A 16957-nucleotide genomic window follows, 5' to 3' on the forward strand; every position below is an offset into this window, starting at 1 on the left:
CCCTGCGGGGCTCGTGCAGCCCGCGCCGCGGGTTGGGGGGGGGGGGAAGGAGGGAGCCGTCGCTTCCCGCGCCGCCCAGAAGGGTCCGAAGGGGCGCGGAGCCCGCGCTCAACTTTTCCTTTTGCATTTTCCCCTCCTTTTGTGCTATGGGTAAAGCAGTAATAATAACAAAAAGCAGCGGGGCTGCTCGCGGCGCCGAAGCGGGTGCAAGGCGGGGGGCTCGGGGGCTCAGCCGCCGGGCGGGCGCCGCCGCGATGCCCCGAACAATGGGCGCTTGTTGGCGCGGCGCCCCCCGCCTTGCTGCCCCCGTGTGCTGAGCGATAGCCCCGAGTCTCGGGATGGCAACGAGCCCCTTGTCTTGCAGTGCCCCGCTGCCACGTTCGGGTTTCTGCCCGAGGGGCTGCAGCACAAGGGAGCCCGACCTGCAGCTCCCATCGGTGCCTCCCCGCCGGAGGATGCATTTGGTCGCTCTGTGCCAACTTTTAGGTGGGTGCCCTCAGGTAGAGCATCCCTTGGCCTGGCTTGTAAAGCAGCGCGGCTGCGGCGAGCGCAGCCGCCCTTTACACAAGCCCGGTGGAATGTGCGTGCGCGGCCCCGAGCGCCTTCCTGGTTTGGGACAGCCCGGGAAGAGGCTATAAAAGATAACAGACATCTTGGCTAAACCGCCCTTGCATGAGCGCTCGGAGCCATTGTTCAACCAGTAACACTTGTGGCTCCTGGCAGTGCCGTAACTGGAGAAGAAAAACTCCTTAATGCCCGGAGACTCGTCTGGGGTAGCTTTAAAGGTAACAGCTGGAAGCTGGATATWAAGGGGGAATAGTTCCAGAGATCAACATGTGTTAGTGCTGCGCATAATGATGTGGAGAAACCCGATCTGTGTTGCAAAGAAATCTTGCTCAAAGGGGAGCTGGGGGGAGTGTGTCTGTCTGTCCAGGGCAGCTTTTCTTGGGGGCTGATGGACACACGTAGCAATATCCTGCAGCTGGCTGCAGGGGTGCCGGGTGTCCGTGTGCAGAGCTTGGATGTTGGATCTGCTGGTGTGCATGTGAGTGACTTCTTTTTTTTTTTTTTTTTTTTTTCTGTGCTGTTTTCCTGTTCTGGAGCAGAGGAAGAAGGAGTGTTTGGCACATTTCTGTGTTCTGCAGTGGAAGAAACACCATTTACCAAAGGTCACCACTGGGTGGTCTCTGAGGCCGTTCTCCTGGCAGTGGAAGAGTGAATGGTGGGGTGGAAAAGCAGGAGGTAGATTTCTGTTTTCTTCCATAGGCTGATCCTCAGATTTTATGCTGCTCTTCCAAGCTGGTTTCTCTGTCAATCTGTGAAGTGGATGAATTGAAGGCCTGGAGAGATGAGGGCCTGAAAAATCCAGTGCTACGGGGCAGTATACACAGAAGTAGATGGAAGCGAATTCAATAAATCTGCCTTCTGAGTGTTCAGCTCACCCAAAATGATTATGATGCAAAGCATCATGAGGCAGGACAGAGAGGTTAGCATTATTGTCTGCACTGACTGTTACTTGCACACCCTCTGTCCTGGGACACTATAATTTATAGCTAAGTATTTTTTCATCTATACCATGAAATTATTGGGCAAGTTAGAAAGCTTCTTTTGAGAAATAATAAGAAAATCCTCAGGTAGGACTAATGGTTTGACTCATAACCTGTAAAGTTTCCCACCAACTCTTGTGAGCAGCAGAGTAATGTTGGAAAAAAAATAGATATATACAAATTCTGAAAGATACTGCCAAGAGCACATACCATACAAGGATTGTGAATGTTATTATTAATGGAACTTGAGCTCTCAAATTCCTGATATAAATTTGAAAATTTATCTGGAATAATTTTCTTTTTACCATTATCATATTCGATTTGCTCCTGAAATTTCAATTCAGGTATATTTCAGATAATTGTGGCTTAACTGTGAACAATATAGATAGCGCAAAGAAAGGAAAGGAGTAAAAATTGAAGAATAAACATGTTTTCAATGCTTGTCTTCTGAAGAAACAACCAATAATTGTGGAGAGAGTTCTGTAATTTCTTCAACTTGCAAGTCACTAGATGGCAGTCTTAATTAAGAGTTTGGATAATTTTAGTTAATTGAATATAATGAATTATCCAAGAAATTTCTTGTAATTTATAATCTTCTTGATGCAGATGTATGCCTGTAAGGGCATGCTTGCATGATGTGGGTTAGCTCAAATGCAGGGATGCAACTGAACATAATGTTTGCAATGCAAACACAGTTCTGTTCATAAAATATCTATGCATTGTGCCATCTAGTTAAAACTTTGCTTACAGAGAAAGAGATGACTTTTCACTTACCTGATTTCTTTTGTAACTGAAATTGTGGCACATACTTAGTTTTTACTCTCTTTATAGAAACAACAAATCAGTTGTTTCTATAGCAAAGTTTTTCTTTGCTTTGTACTGTGTTTCCTGTGGCATTTCGTACGTCACCCAGTCTTCCTCAATTCAGAAACTGCTGCTTTGGGAACACCTCTGTTCTCTTCATGTAACCACTACAAACTGCTGTAATTTCTGTGAATTTGGTTTCACTGAGTCACAGCCTCTTGTTCAGCCTGTATGTTTTAAACCTAATAATCCTGTGAATGACTAATCCCCCTTTAATAGAAGATGCATCTTCCTTGTTTGACAATAACTTTTTTTTTTTTTTCTGGTTTAAAATATGCAGATCAGAAGGTGCAAGACTAAGACAAATTCCAGCACCTTAAAGTTGGATAAGCCACTTCGATCTGTCTTGCCTGCTCAGTGACAAAGACTAGTGTAGAGAGGTTTACGAATGATTTATGGGAGAGAAGTTTAATGTTGTGTTTGTGTGCCTTGAGTTTCATCTCTTCCAGTATTGAGAACCTTTCCAGAAGCTGAAGGAATGGCAAAAGTTCCCACAGACTTTGAAATGCAAATGCAGAAATTCTTTTAGAGAGGAATCCAGCAAACCCTGCATGGTATTGAGAAATAGAGGGAAAAAAAAAGGAGTTCATCTGCTTGCAGAAGCAGAGATCAGCTGTAACATACTCTTAGTACTTAAATTATTCTTAGATGAGCCTCCAGCTTTATCTTGTTTGTCCTTTTTGTATTGGAGTTTTACGGCCTCACTATCAGATTTAATTCCCCTGTGAGAACTTTTCATTTATTTGTTTTTTTTTTTTAAACTCACGATATCTTTCTGAGTTACTTTTGTAGTGTTCAGTGTAACTTTTTGGAGATTATTGCATTTGCGAGAACAGCCGTGACCTTAGGGCCCATTCTTCCACCTGGCAGAGTGACAGTCGTGCTGAAACATGCTGCAGTTTGATCTCTTAGGAGGGAGACCTTGGGCTTCCACTTCAGTCAGCAGCATCCATGTCATTCTTCTCGGAATATCTATAAGGCAGCCACCTGCACAAAGCAAAACAGATTTTTTTGCTCAGAATATTGTGCCTTATTATTGTACAGTCTTGCAAGATGCTGAATGAGAGAACATACTTGAAGAAATCTGGCCTACCTCCCTCCTGCTGTCCCAGAAGAATGGTACTTGCCAGATACCTGTGTTTGGTTCCATCCTGATGCATTCTTCTCATGCAACCCCTATGAAAATTCACTAGCTGTTCTTATAGCTATTCTTCCCTTGTGTTGCAGCAGGAGTTGAAAAGGACCAAAAGTTCATGTTCGTAAGGATTCTCTGTTCTTGTTGCTCCTTCTTTTTAAGAGGTGGATCTAATAGAAGTCTCTTTTTTTCTTCTACAAACCTATTAGAATTGGGGAGGAGGAGACAGCTGTCGTGTGTCCTGTTATTGATGTTATCGACTGGAATACGTTTGAGTACTTGGGAAACGCTGGGGAACCACAGATTGGTGGATTTGACTGGAGACTCGTCTTCACTTGGCACGTAACCCCTGAAAGAGAGCAGAAACGAAGGAAGTCTAAGACTGATGTGATCAGGTGAATATTTATGTCTCTTAGTTTTAGTCTGTAAATGCTTTAGGTGTTTTTTATTTCAATTGGAAATTGCAGGTGTTGAAAAATATTCAAGAAATGAGGGCTTGTAACTTGCATTGAAACTGTGTGTTTTCCTTGGTTCCTCTTCTTCAGAGTGGCTCCTGGTCACTATGCTACTGGAAGAAAATTCACTCTAAAAGCTGAAATTCCTCCGTGGTCTTTAATGTGAAATCCTTATTCCATAAGTAAACATTTGACTTCTGCAGCAGAAATTCCAATGGTGTTTATTAGTGGGAGAACTGTAACTGATCAACTAAGACTGAAGGATTTTCTTTGTGCAAAACAGTAGAGCCATACTGCATAAAAAGTGTCATGATCAACAGTGAAAAAAGAGAAAAATATATAAATGAGTAGGACAGTAGAAGTAATTTTGTTTTATCTGTGTTGTAGCCATCATGCTTCTTTCTTCCTTGCTTTACTTTCAGAAGTAAACTGTTTTGATTAGTTCTTTATTTGGGCTGAAGTGATACAACTCTGCCCACCCTGCTATGTCTTGGGAGCTCATACAGCTGCTTTTGTAGTGGGTTTTAATATTGTTTTATTGTAAGAAAAGATACAATGGTTAGATATTATATGTCAGACCATAACGTATTTTTGGGAGAAGCAAATGGAGTCTGGAAAATGGGCACTTGTAGGTAAGATCTTGGGAGCTGAGGGTCTACTTCACTCAACTTGGACGCTGCTGTAGTTCAGCAGAGCATTGTATGAAATGAAGCAGCTGTTTGGTATTTTTAACAGTACAGAATCAGAATCACAGAATGTTCAAGGTTGGAAGGGACCTCTAGAGATCATCTAGTCCAACCTTCCTGTTCAAGCAGGGACACCCAGAGCATGTGGCACAGGGTGGCATCCAGGCGGGTTTTGAAGACCTCCAAATTTTATTACCTATCATTTTATTAGACCTTGCTTTTATTTATAATCTATCATCTAAAAACCTAAGAGAAATACAGAATGGTTCGTTAGTATGGTTCGTTAGTCTTTTCTAGGCTGCTTTAAGTGGTAATACTCAGGACTTCACAAGTACTAATGAATTTGTCCTCAATTGATCGATAATGAAGTGTTTTCTAATGGGAAGAAATGAGGCAGTTACTCAATTCTTCTCATCATATATTAGTTAACATCCTCCAAATTTTTAAGAACAGATTACATTTAAAAAAAAAATGCAGCTTAAAAGTAGTGCTTTTCTTCTGTGCAAATAAGGAATTGACTTCTGTGCAAATAAGAAGGAATTGACTTTGGACTCCTGAGGAGAACGTGCTGAGAGATAAGGCTGCAATGTGGGCAGAGGACCTTGAGCTCGGCAAGTGTTTATGGTTGTCTGGGGAAGGCAGGAGTGCTCAGCAAAGAGAGTGATACAGCTGACAGCTGTTCTTTGGAGGACTACATCTGGAGTGAGACAGAAGAACTTGAATGTTTATGAAGTTTGTTTTTTCTTTTATGTCTCACCTCATCTCTTCCCATCCTTTGTAACAACATGTGCCAGTGTAAAATGGATTTGTTTCAAAGAGATTGCTGTGAAAATTATTTTAAACAGATTAAGAATAACTGTTAGCAGACTTAACCCTTGATAGTTTTCATTTGCAAAATTAATGAGATGTCATATGAATTTAGTTCCATCCAGCATTATATGCTTGGCACTTTAAAGAAGGGAGTTTGTCCAAGACTGAAAGCAGTTAGGAACAACACTCAACAAATTCTGTTCTATGTATCCATGCACACACTACTCTGCTGAAAGTATATTCCTTAGCTGTACTGTCAATTTTGGGCCTTGTGATCTTTGAAATGTGGTTCAAATTTTCAACTCTTTCCCCCTCCCCTCCCCCCCCCAAAAAAAAAATCTGGTCAACAATTAAAAATACAGACAGTAGATATTTCTATAAAGAAAATCTGTCTTTAGGTACCATCATTACTGAATTCAGTTCAATTAATGTCTGAGAGTTTTTTATGCAACTGATAGTGGTAGGATGAGGAATGTTGCTATTAATAAAGCACAAAGATTTTAGTTACTACTTAAGTAAAAATCTATAAGGAAGCTGTGAATAAATTTCAGACCCGACTAAAGTAATTTGGCCATATAAAAAAAAACAAGTTTATGTTGTGTTATTTGAAGGTAAGGGGTAGTTTCTTCATTTATTACTAGTTACAAAGACACCGTAATTGAAAAAAATATATACAATGCTTAACTTCTTTGATTTTATTAATATTTTAATACACTGTGGAGCTCTTTTTGGGGAAAAAACCTTGTTACTACACAATAAAAATAAATGGCCTCAAGATACAGTATTTAACTGATCAGTGGCTGATGCTTACTTTGTATCCAGAAAATGACTGATAAAACAATTTTTAAAAAAGGCTATTTTTTTTGTATATTGCCATTGCACAGTTGCTTTAATTCATGTGTATATTTTTGGCTTTTCATTCAATTCAGAATTACTTTTCTCTTTTATAGATCTCCAACCATGGCAGGTGGATTATTTGCTGTTAGCAAGAAATATTTTGATTATCTTGGTTCATATGACACAGGAATGGAAGTCTGGGGGGGAGAAAACCTGGAATTCTCATTTAGGGTGAGTGGTGCCCTTAATTTTTTTTTTCCCTTTTCCTGAGAATAAAAGAAAAATCATCTTTGTTTCTTAATCTCCTTTGATTAATGAAATAGTTTTATTATTAGCAAGTGAAAAATAGAGAATATTCATGGTTATGTGCATATAAATCTCCTCATTGCTTTTACACTTCAGCATGTTTGTGTTTACACAATTGCACTTTTAAAACTTTTCTTTGAATATGTCTTTTTTTTTTTTTTTTTGAATGCCAGTATAAAATGTAGTCAGATTTTGTGGCTTGGAGGCGATAGCTGGAAAGCAACATTTGTAATTCTGCTAGTATAACTCAGGAGCAGTTGACAGAGCGAAAAGAGGAAAGTGACAGAAGTTACCAGTGGGGTAAGAAAATTCAACCTGTACTAATATAGGGTTTTATTCTGTCAGGAAAGATTTGTATAAAGGTTAAAAAAGGTGGTAGAGAAGCTTCAGAACTGAAAAGTTCCTCCCTGCAAGGTGAGTTTGCGTTCAGATGTGAAGCAGGTAGATTTTTGTCGTGGAATGAAAAGGTGTACGGTAGAGGAGGAGAGAGAAGATAAGAGACAGCTTAGACTGATAAGCAAGAAGTCTTATCCTCTACTCAGCTGATGCTAGTGCTGTTGCTATTCCTGCTGAGCTCTATCAGTTTATGGTCTGTCCCAAATCACCCTTAGCTTGCAGAAGGAATCTGCTGATTATTCCAAGGTATCCTGCAATGTTTTGGGCAGGAGGCTCATAACTTACCATCCTGAAATTCCATTTTTTCTTTTTCTGCTTGTCATTTGTGGTTGTGTTTGCATTTCTATATGTCATCAGATTGTAGGAAGGAAGGGTTGGTGGGTTTGTTTTGTTTTCACCAGGTGACAGCAGAATTCCAGGATAAATAGTGATTTGCTATTACAGAAGTAGCCTCTAGAAAAAGGCCTCCGCAGACTGCCTGGCTTCAGATGTGTAGCATTTGGCTGAGAAAGCATGGAGTCCCCGTTGCTTCTTTTCCTGTCTTCTGCTCTGTAGTGAAGAGAAGCTAGCAAGGAAGTCATGAGAATAAGAAAGGAGAAGAAATGGGGAGGAAGGTAACCATGACATACAGAAAAGCAATGCTTCATACTCAAGGGACAGTTCTGAGCTGTGATAGCTCTTTGATCCGAGGTCATGACTCCTTTCTCGCATAAAGAAAAATTACTGTGGCATGTAAGTCCAAGCACAGTGCCCGCTTCCCCTCGCCACCAGGGAGTTTGGCTGGCCTCTGTGGCCGCTCCCCAGTGGCTTACCCACTTTCACCAGGTTTGCTAGTCAAAGGCAGAAGCCTTCCAGCTGGCTTCCACAGGTTCTGGTGCAGTGTGCTTTCATAGCCTTGTTCCCAAGGTCTCCTCCTTCCCACTCTAACAATTTTGTTTCCTTTGTTCTTTGGGATAATTACTTAGTCACAGCATCAGGAGCTATGAAATGGTTCTCTGTGGAAATGATTTTTATGCTGCCTTTTGCAAGGCTTCTCATCGAGACACAGCCAATGATGGAGGGTTTGTTCCTGAGGCCCCAGTGACGTAGTGGTGCTTGTCACTGCTTGTGAAGACGCTGTCTTCCCTACTCATGGGTGTGGGGCTCCTTCATCAGTCATAGTCCAGGTGAGGATTAACCTAGAAAAGTTGAGTCTTGTGTAGGAGATCACGTAGCATGGACCAGTTTACAGCTGACTGGGGAAGGCCAAGGTGTGAGGGAGAGCATCTCTGCTCCGTCCTTAACTGTGCGGCTTGGGATAAGGAAGGCCTGGTCTTTAGGTAGCAAGGCATTTGAGGGGACCAGGGGCAATGTCCATGAACTCTCCATCAGTTATTTCCTCAGCTACAACACTGTTAACAGCAGTTAAACAGCAGAAACTAAGCAAAGGCTGGAGACTGTGAGCTTAGCAATGAGCTTCCACCAGAGATCAAGACAGCACCTTCCATGTAGGTGTGATGCAGCACCAAGCATGTTGTGGGTGAGCATTCCCTGAGAAAAACCCTGGCACACACGCTCGTTAGACTCCTTTTACACAGCGTCAGACTTGCAGGTTGTGCCCAGGCTGGGGATGGGGCAGAGGGAGGCACTTCACTGGGAAGTGCGCAGGCCTGTGCGATGCCTTCAGGCCTAGCTCCCTCAGGACAGCGTCGGGAGTGAGCTCTGGAGGGAAGTTTTCCCTGCTGGCTTGTGCAAGGGCCGCTGGTCGAGGAAGGAGGAATATGCCAAAGCTCAGTAATTCTGCTCATGTGGCCATAGCTAGCAGGGTCGGGGCACTTGGAGCCAAACAGTCCATGGCAAATTTTCAACTCCTTTTATTCGTGCCTCCTGTGGTGAGGCTTCTTGTGGAAAGCAAGGATGTTGTTTTACTGCACTTCTTGCTGCTCGAAGCACTGCAAAAGGTCAGGAGGTATAAATTAGTGCTAATTCTGATGTCTCTCTGGTTTCTAGACCTGCCAGAACTGAAAATTAGGAGCAGGGATTCTTGAAACATATTGTAAATTAATTCATTGCTTTTTTCTTTTGTCTTTGAAAACATTACCCTTCCATTGCCGTGAAAAGATTTGTTCTTGGGCCTCCGCTTTCTTTTGCTTTGTTTGCTCTAAACTGCAGAAATTCCCTGAGGTTTCAAAAGGTGCAACAAGGACAAAGCTCTGGCTAAAAGCATTACGGCAAAGAGAGATTGAAGCTGTGTTCTGAATGCAGCATCAGATCAATGCAACTTGGGATTTGGCTAGAAAAATTTCACTTCATGGATAATGAGCATTGAAATACCTCTTTTTAAGGGTTGCAAAATGATGCCTTTTTATCTTCTGTCTGCTCTCTGTCAAGGGAGAGTAACCCAGTTGCAGCTTTTTTCCCCAGCTCTGCTGTGGGTCCTGTTAGTGACACTGTAATACACTGTAATATAAATTTGTTCCTGGGGGATAGATACTCTGCTGTCTGCCCTTTAACTTGTCGTCACAGCAGGAAAGAAAATACAGTCAGAGAGACAGGTGTACCTTCTGAAAATTCCTTTCTTCTATTTGAAATTTCCACGTGAAGTGGAATGCTCCTGGATGATGCCCATGCTCTCTTGGATGATGCATCTCTCTCTGCTTGGAGATTCTCATTTTTTATTTATTTTTTACTGGTTCTTCCTGTCTGGATCTGGAAATTTCTCTTACAGACAGAATACTCTGAATGTGATTTATGTAACTCGTGACAGTTTTAGCTTTTTTTTTTTTTTTTTTTTTTTTTTTGAGTGCCTTTCCCGTCTGCTTCCCAGCAGATGGTGCTGAAGTACTATCCTTGGTGCACAGGTGTAAAATGGGGAAAAATGAAAGTACAACAAAAATAAATGAGGGGAAAAAAAAGGGGGAGAAGAGGGAAGGGTACGTGTGCATGTTTTCCCCAGCTTTGCTGTTGTTGCTTGCTGTAGTTCAGGAGTTCGTAAATGAGGAAAAAAAAAGATGCTAAAATATTAGACTGGAGACTGTAGAGCTAGTATAGGAAATGTAGTTTTTGACAATAGTTTTACTTTTTTGTTTACTTTTCACTGACCCATCTATTAGGTTGATTGCCCAAAGATTCTTGCAGGTGCAGGGCTTCTGAATGGAGCTCTACACACTTAAAGTTTCCTGTAACACAAGCATCTGTGTCTGAAAAATCTTCATAGCCAACATACATCTTTTTATTCAAGGTGAAGTGTCTGTTACCTTTTTCTTTTTTTTCTTTTTTTTTTTTTTGTGTGTGTGTGTTCAAAAAAACACCTTTATACTGATGAGCTTTGAGCTAGCCACACATAATAAAGAAACCTACTTGTCTGCTTGTAAGCTTGAAAAATATAAATGAAATCTAATGTGCTCTTACAGGAACTGGAATTAGTTTGAGGGGAGAATGTATCTCAGAGTCACTTATTTAGCATTTCATAGTCAGTTTGGGTTTCTGTTTTGCAATTTTTTATTTTAGTTATTCACTTGAATGTGATTTTATATCAAATTCAAAATAGGGTTTTTGTACTAAATCTATTGAGGAATTGTTTGGCTGAAAACTATTTCTTTTTTTTTTGTAATAGTAAGTGAAGAGAACGTTGCGTATGTCAAAGGCAGAGGAATATAATGAACACTGGTTATCAGCTTTCAGTTATTTTTTAAAGCTATTCAGAATTTTAACTTTTGAAAGTTCAATAATTGTGGAATTTATTTTTGGCAGCAGTTTAACAGAGCTATTGGCTAGTCTGCTTTATTCCAGTTAACTAGGACTTTTTCACAGAAAAAAGTGAAGAATGTGTTTAACTACTTTTATACCTGTGTGGTCCTTATGGCCTAGTCCTCGTATCTTAATTGTTTAAAAAAAAATGATGAAAGCAGTAATGATCACAAAAATATGCTTTTCTGTGATAGAAGAAGTAGGAAAATTGATGTGCCGTAGTAAATTTTTAATAGAGCTCAGTATTTATTGTCAAATCGTGCCTGATAAATTTTAGTTCTTAAAAATATAGTATTTAATATTAAAATAATGACAAAAGAAAGCTGTTGTTTTGAAATAAATTTCAGTGAAGAAGTATATATCTCATTCATCTAAGAGTGAAATTTGATAAGTGGTTTCATAACAGCTTTCAGTATGGCAGTAGTGTAATTTACCTTTGAAAACATGATAGTCATTTAAAACAAAAGTATAGAACTCTGGATTTAGGGAGAGTTAATAATGATTGCTTCAATCATTCTATTAAAAAGAAAAAAAAAGTGCTGCTTCCTCAGAAAAGAAAAACAAAGAAACCTATTGTGAAAACCAGAAAATTTAAAATTTTAAATCTAAGAAGTGAAGATTACTCAGTATTCTCTGTGGTCAAGTAGTGAATTACCCATACGTTTAAGGAAGATGGTTGTTTTATAAGTAAACCTATGTATTAGAGTCCAAGTTTTATCATGAAGCTTAGAGTATCTACAATATTACCATGTAGTATTTTGCCTCTCATAAATATGTCCATTATTATGGTATCATTATCTAAAATCAAACCAATAGAATACAGACAATATTCATTGATACTGAAGATAAGAAATTTGACAGAAATATGTAAATAATTATTTAAGAAACAGCAGGCTGAGGGCAGTGTTCATCTTGTACATGCTGAAAGGTTTTAATCTCTAGTGACTTTGTGAATCCCAAGCAGTCCAAGGAGAGGAACCCTGATGTGCTGTCACTGTTAAGGGCAGAAATTCTTTCTTCAGCCTCTCAGCTTTTGCTCCTGCTGTGTCTGTTTTAATAACAAGTAATTAAAAATGTATGTGTTACACAAGAGGGTCATTAAAGAGCAAACCTCTCGCACCTTGAAATGTATCTTAGACCTTTATTTTCTCTGGTTTTCCATTTACAGAGGAAGGATGTGATGCCTAGAGTGCACAGCTGGATGTGTGTGGAGAATTAACTATTATCCCTATTAGCTATAGGGAATGCTATTTTGCAAAACAAAAACAAACAAAAAAGTCTAGAGAAAGTCTGTGTTATTCCTAATTTGGATAGGAGAGTTTATTTTGATAATATTAATTGGAGCACCAAGTGTCATTAAAATAATTATTTTTGTGTCCTTTTCTTTCTCATCTGTTGCGTGTTGGACTCCTTTTCCAGCTTTGCAATTAAAAAGCTCAGTGGTGGTAATATTTTTATGACTGGGCCAGGTACTGTCTTTTCTGAAATGATGCATACAGAAATGTCAAAACAATTAATGGCTTTCCAATAATGTGACAAGATTGCAAGTTTTGCTAGCTTTCCAGCAGAATGTAAGCAAAGAAAGGGCAAATTTCTGGTAAGAAATCAGTCATTACTTTCTTTCTAAGAAGGCTGTTGGTGTGATTGCTGTTGGACCGCATACATGGTGCTTTGGTGAATAATACTTAAATATCTTGAATTGTAGATTACTATTCAACACACAGAAATATTGTGGAGCCCTTAGCATCATGCCTTCAGAGAAAGTAAAACTAAGATAAGGATAATTGCACACCTGATAAAACCAGAATTAGGGATATCTTCTTATTGCTCTCAACCATTTGCTCTGAGGTCATGAGGAGGTAATTTAGCCCAGTTTGATTGTAGAATGAGGCGATAATGTGCCCCATCTCACAAAATTATTCTGCGTTACTTAGAATGTGCTGTGGTATTCCTGAGGAGGCATTAGCTGGCCAAGCCTGATTGTATATTTCTGCTTGCTGAGATTGGCAATAACTGTGCGAAATGTGAATTCTTTGTTTAGATATGGCAGTGTGGAGGAAGTCTTGAGATCCACCCTTGCTCTCATGTAGGTCATGTTTTCCCCAAACAAGCTCCTTACTCACGGTCCAAGGCTTTGGCAAACAGTGTACGTGCAGCTGAAGTGTGGATGGATGAATACAAAGAACTTTATTACCATCGAAATCCAAATGCCCGCCTGGTGAGTGTGAAGTACATCAAACTTAGAATTACAATAGAGTTTGTTCTCAAAGAAATAACTCATCTAACTTTCAACATGAATGACTTTGTGTGTGCTGATTTTTTTCTTTATTTTGTATTTATAATTTCTTGAGAAAATCAGATTTTTTTTTGTTTTTAAAGACTAGGAGAAGGCCAAATTTTTGCCATTTTAAAGAACAACAACAACAAAAAAATGTGCCAAACAAAAAAAATGTTAAGCACAGTTGCTCTTGAAACACTGCATGTTTCAAAGGATAAATTCAAAACATTTTACTCACCTAACTCAGATTCTTAATTCATAGTGAGTATGTCCTACTGTTTGCTCACTGAAGCCTGCACCACTGCCTCTGGTTTGTATTTGATTTGTCTTTTCAATTCTGAGAAACACAGATAGATTTTTGACTTGATGAAAAGGTGGATCACATGACCTGTGAGAATGTGGAGATTGCAAAGAGCAGATCATGCTTGAAGTCCTTAGTTGGTACAGAAATATAGATTTTGAAGGTATTGAAGGCTTGAAGAGGCATAAACTCTGATCTGTACATAGGGAAAAGTCTTAACTGAAAGTTTTTCTCTAGAGTTCTATGATTTCATACTAAGAGTTGACTTTACTACGATCCCTCATTACCAAAGCTATAAAGCTAAAGGAAACTGTAAGACTGTTTTTAGAAATTTCATCAGTTAAATGTAAAAACTTCTTTATAAGCAATCTACAAGTTGATGGCAGAATAATTTAAAAAAAAAAAAAAAAAGATTGAGTTAGTACTTCTGAAAGTTTCAGTTATCCAGCTGAAAGAAGTATACTGCCAGTATGTTTTCTCATTTTTCAGCAATCTCTGTTCAGGGACATCCTTACTTGGAGAGTTTCTGGAGGTGTTTTCAGACTGACTGTCATCCAGTATATTTTATTTTATTATTTGTTTTTTGGTCAACATGTCAAATCGAGCACCTGAGAGTGGGAATATTTTCTGGTTAAAAGTATTGCTTTCCACTTGAGCATAAGGACCCTAATAATGTGTATACATAATTTAGAAGGGAGCATCTGTTCTGTTTTTTTTTCTTTTTTTTTTTTTTTCCTTCCCTCTTCCAGGAACCATATGGAGATGTGACAGAAAGGAGACTCCTTCGAGAGAAGCTTAAGTGTAAGGACTTCAAATGGTTCTTGGAGAATGTTTATCCTGAGCTTCATGTACCTGAGGACAGGCCTGGATTTTTTGGGATGGTATGTGGTTCAGCAAGGAGCCTCCTCGTAGCTCTCTGAGCTCCCTTACTAATCCAGCTGGAAGGATGATCAAGACATAACCTAGTACGGTGCTGAAAGCAGTTCTAAATTTTGATAGAATTCCATTGGAATTGATAGACCTTCAGATACGCTTGTTATTAGAATCTTTATACTAAGGGGTATTACTTAGAAAGAGGCCATGTGAAAGAATGCAAGAATGGATTGCTGGAAATTCACTTTCCAAGTGTTGAGAGTGACAAAGGAAAGAAGGGATGGCTTAAAAAAATTCTTAAAAAATCCATAACAAAAGAAAGACAGCTTTAGTGTTTTGATTTTTAGTTATCAACTTGAATATAGGAAATGTGTTTTGTAAAAAGTATTTGCACATTTTCTGTGATGAAAACTATGCAGGAAAGAAGGCTCCGCTTAAAATCTCTCAGTGGTGGTTTTTTTTTTTTTTTTTTTTTTAGTATGTATGTCAAAACTAACACCTTAATTTTTAATCTGGAAATCACTTTTGACAGAATCATAAGCAATTTTCATGGGTTCAATCTGAGAATCCCCTCTTCCTTTTTGAAAGGACAACTTTCTATGCTGTTTGCAGCTTATAAATAAATATAAGTAGTAGTCCTATTCACATCACGTTACTGTAATCTGTTCTAGAAGGGATGAAGACAGATATGTTTCAGTAAATACCTGCTGCTTCAAAAAGATGAGCACCTGTCTGCTATATCTTTATTAGAAAGATAAGACTGCCCCTTCTTGCCAGGCAGAGATGTATGAGATACTATCCTACAAATGCTGCATTGACTTTTAAATGCTTTTCTTGGTAGCTCAATCATCCTGGAGCTAGATTCCAACATTAGTAGTTATTCATCTTAACCAGCCAGGATCACAACAGTCTGGTCTTGCTGTCATCTGCACGTTGGTTGCACAATCACTCTACTGGATCCATTTTTAGAGGAGAGAAAAACAAACAAAAAATCTGGGCATTGCAGTGCATACAGTAACCCAGAGTTCCCCACAGGCTTTCCTAATAATTTTATTGTGTACTGAACAACAGCAACAACACTATCAAAAAATACTAAAATGAAAATGCTGCAGTTTCTCTAAGTTTTATTTCTCATAGGGAAATGCATCAGTCAGCAGTGGGACAGCAAATCCCCTAGGAACTTCTAAGATGCCACCTGTTCCATTTTTTTCTATGTTATTTTTCTTTATGTTTCTCTATTACCTCTATGCTATTACAAGCATAACAGTTAAATATGTACCACTGTCCAGCAACTGGAGTGGACCATAGTACAGCACTACTTCTGTGCTAGATTGCTAACTGAGGAAGGCAGAGAATTGAAGTTAAAAAGACTTGAAGAGCATTTCAGTAAATTTATTTTCTACTTCACCCCTGTCCTTCATTCTGCCAAATAAAACCTAGACTGTGCTGGTAGTAAAGTTTCAACATTTTGGGGAGGGGAAGAGATTTGTATGGTTTCTTTCAAGGTTAGCAGCATGTGTCATTCTCAAGAAAGGTATTGACAAAACCTAGAAATAATACTACTTGTTCAGAGCTGCTTGAGTTATCTACAGTGTAATTTAGGTAATTTCTTTATATATTTGTCTGTAAACAATTCTTAAATGTTGTCATCTAGTTGTGAGCATAAAGAAAATACACCTTGGGTTTTTTTTTTTTGGTAGGAAGAATTTAAAAATGTGATTATAATACAGTTATGCTCTGAGAAAGTGACAGTGCAAAAATGACACCTACTGATTTGTGGGTATTGAGTACCATCTGCCAACATCAATGAATCACTGATCTTGCTCTTAACTCTTGCATTAGCAGCACAGAGCTTTTTAGTTCATAAAGATACTGTGTTTAGAAGTGTTGGCTTTAACAGCTCTGCTTAGGATGAGGCTATTTAATTGTTGAAAGAGATTGCTAAGGGATTTCTCCTTTCCTTGAGCATCTTTACACTGAAATTGAAAATCTGTCTAAAAATTACCCTTAGGTCAACCATAAGTAATTGAAATAAGTGCAAGAAATTACTGAGTAGAATTCAGTGTCATGCACTGAGAAGTACTTGTGCTAACACTTTTTATTTTCTAGGTACATAGAAAAAATTTAATACATATTCTAAGCTTCTAAAAATATCAGTAGTGTAAAACATACAGCGATTTGAATATTTTTGTCTGAGCTGTGATTGCATTTTTGTAAACTGTCTGAGGCCTGGAAGTGAGGGAGATGATGTATCTTTTTTTTTTTTACTAGCAAAGCTAGTACATTTTATTCAAAAACCACTTAGCAACCAGAAATGTGAAATTTCTCAATTTCAATCTGTGATCTGAATGGAACCATACTTTGATAGATGGTACTATTTCTATGGTACTTTCAAGTGTTCTCTTTCATAAAAGCTTTTTTTTTTTTTAAACTTAGCATTTTGCACACAAGTTCTAGGATTGGAACAGTATTACGAATTTTAAAACCTAAAATTTAATTTCTTCTACTACATCACATATTAAGGCCAATATTATGATAATTATGAGATGAAATTTTGAGACAAACAAGTCTAGGAGATAGAAAATTCACCAGTTTTTCTCACTTAGAGGAAAAGCCAAGTAACGTTGGATAGAAACTACATGTTTGTATGTCTAATAGACAAGCTTCAGCGTATGAGGCAGAGCCCCTGTCCTGCGCTGGTCTATCCTGTGCTGCTCAGTGTGAAGTGGGAAGCAAATCC

At 38.8% G+C, this 16957-nt stretch overlaps 1 protein-coding gene across 1 annotated transcript in view; it reads left to right on the plus strand.

The window, feature by feature from the left end:
- GALNT12 (polypeptide N-acetylgalactosaminyltransferase 12) overlaps positions 1–16957 on the plus strand; it is a 38088-nt gene that overhangs the window by 8493 nt on the left and 12638 nt on the right. Inside the window, exons 4-7 of the mRNA XM_026034559.1 lie at positions 3756–3941; positions 6448–6565; positions 12807–12983; positions 14094–14225. Coding sequence (XP_025890344.1) covers positions 3756–3941; positions 6448–6565; positions 12807–12983; positions 14094–14225 — 613 coding nt within the window. The remainder of the gene's footprint in view (positions 1–3755; positions 3942–6447; positions 6566–12806; positions 12984–14093; positions 14226–16957) is intronic.

This window comes from Nothoprocta perdicaria, unplaced genomic scaffold (assembly GCF_003342845.1).
Source record: "Nothoprocta perdicaria isolate Ctin4 unplaced genomic scaffold, notPer1 scaffold_147, whole genome shotgun sequence".
In the NCBI taxonomy this organism is placed as follows: domain Eukaryota; kingdom Metazoa; phylum Chordata; class Aves; order Tinamiformes; family Tinamidae; genus Nothoprocta; species Nothoprocta perdicaria.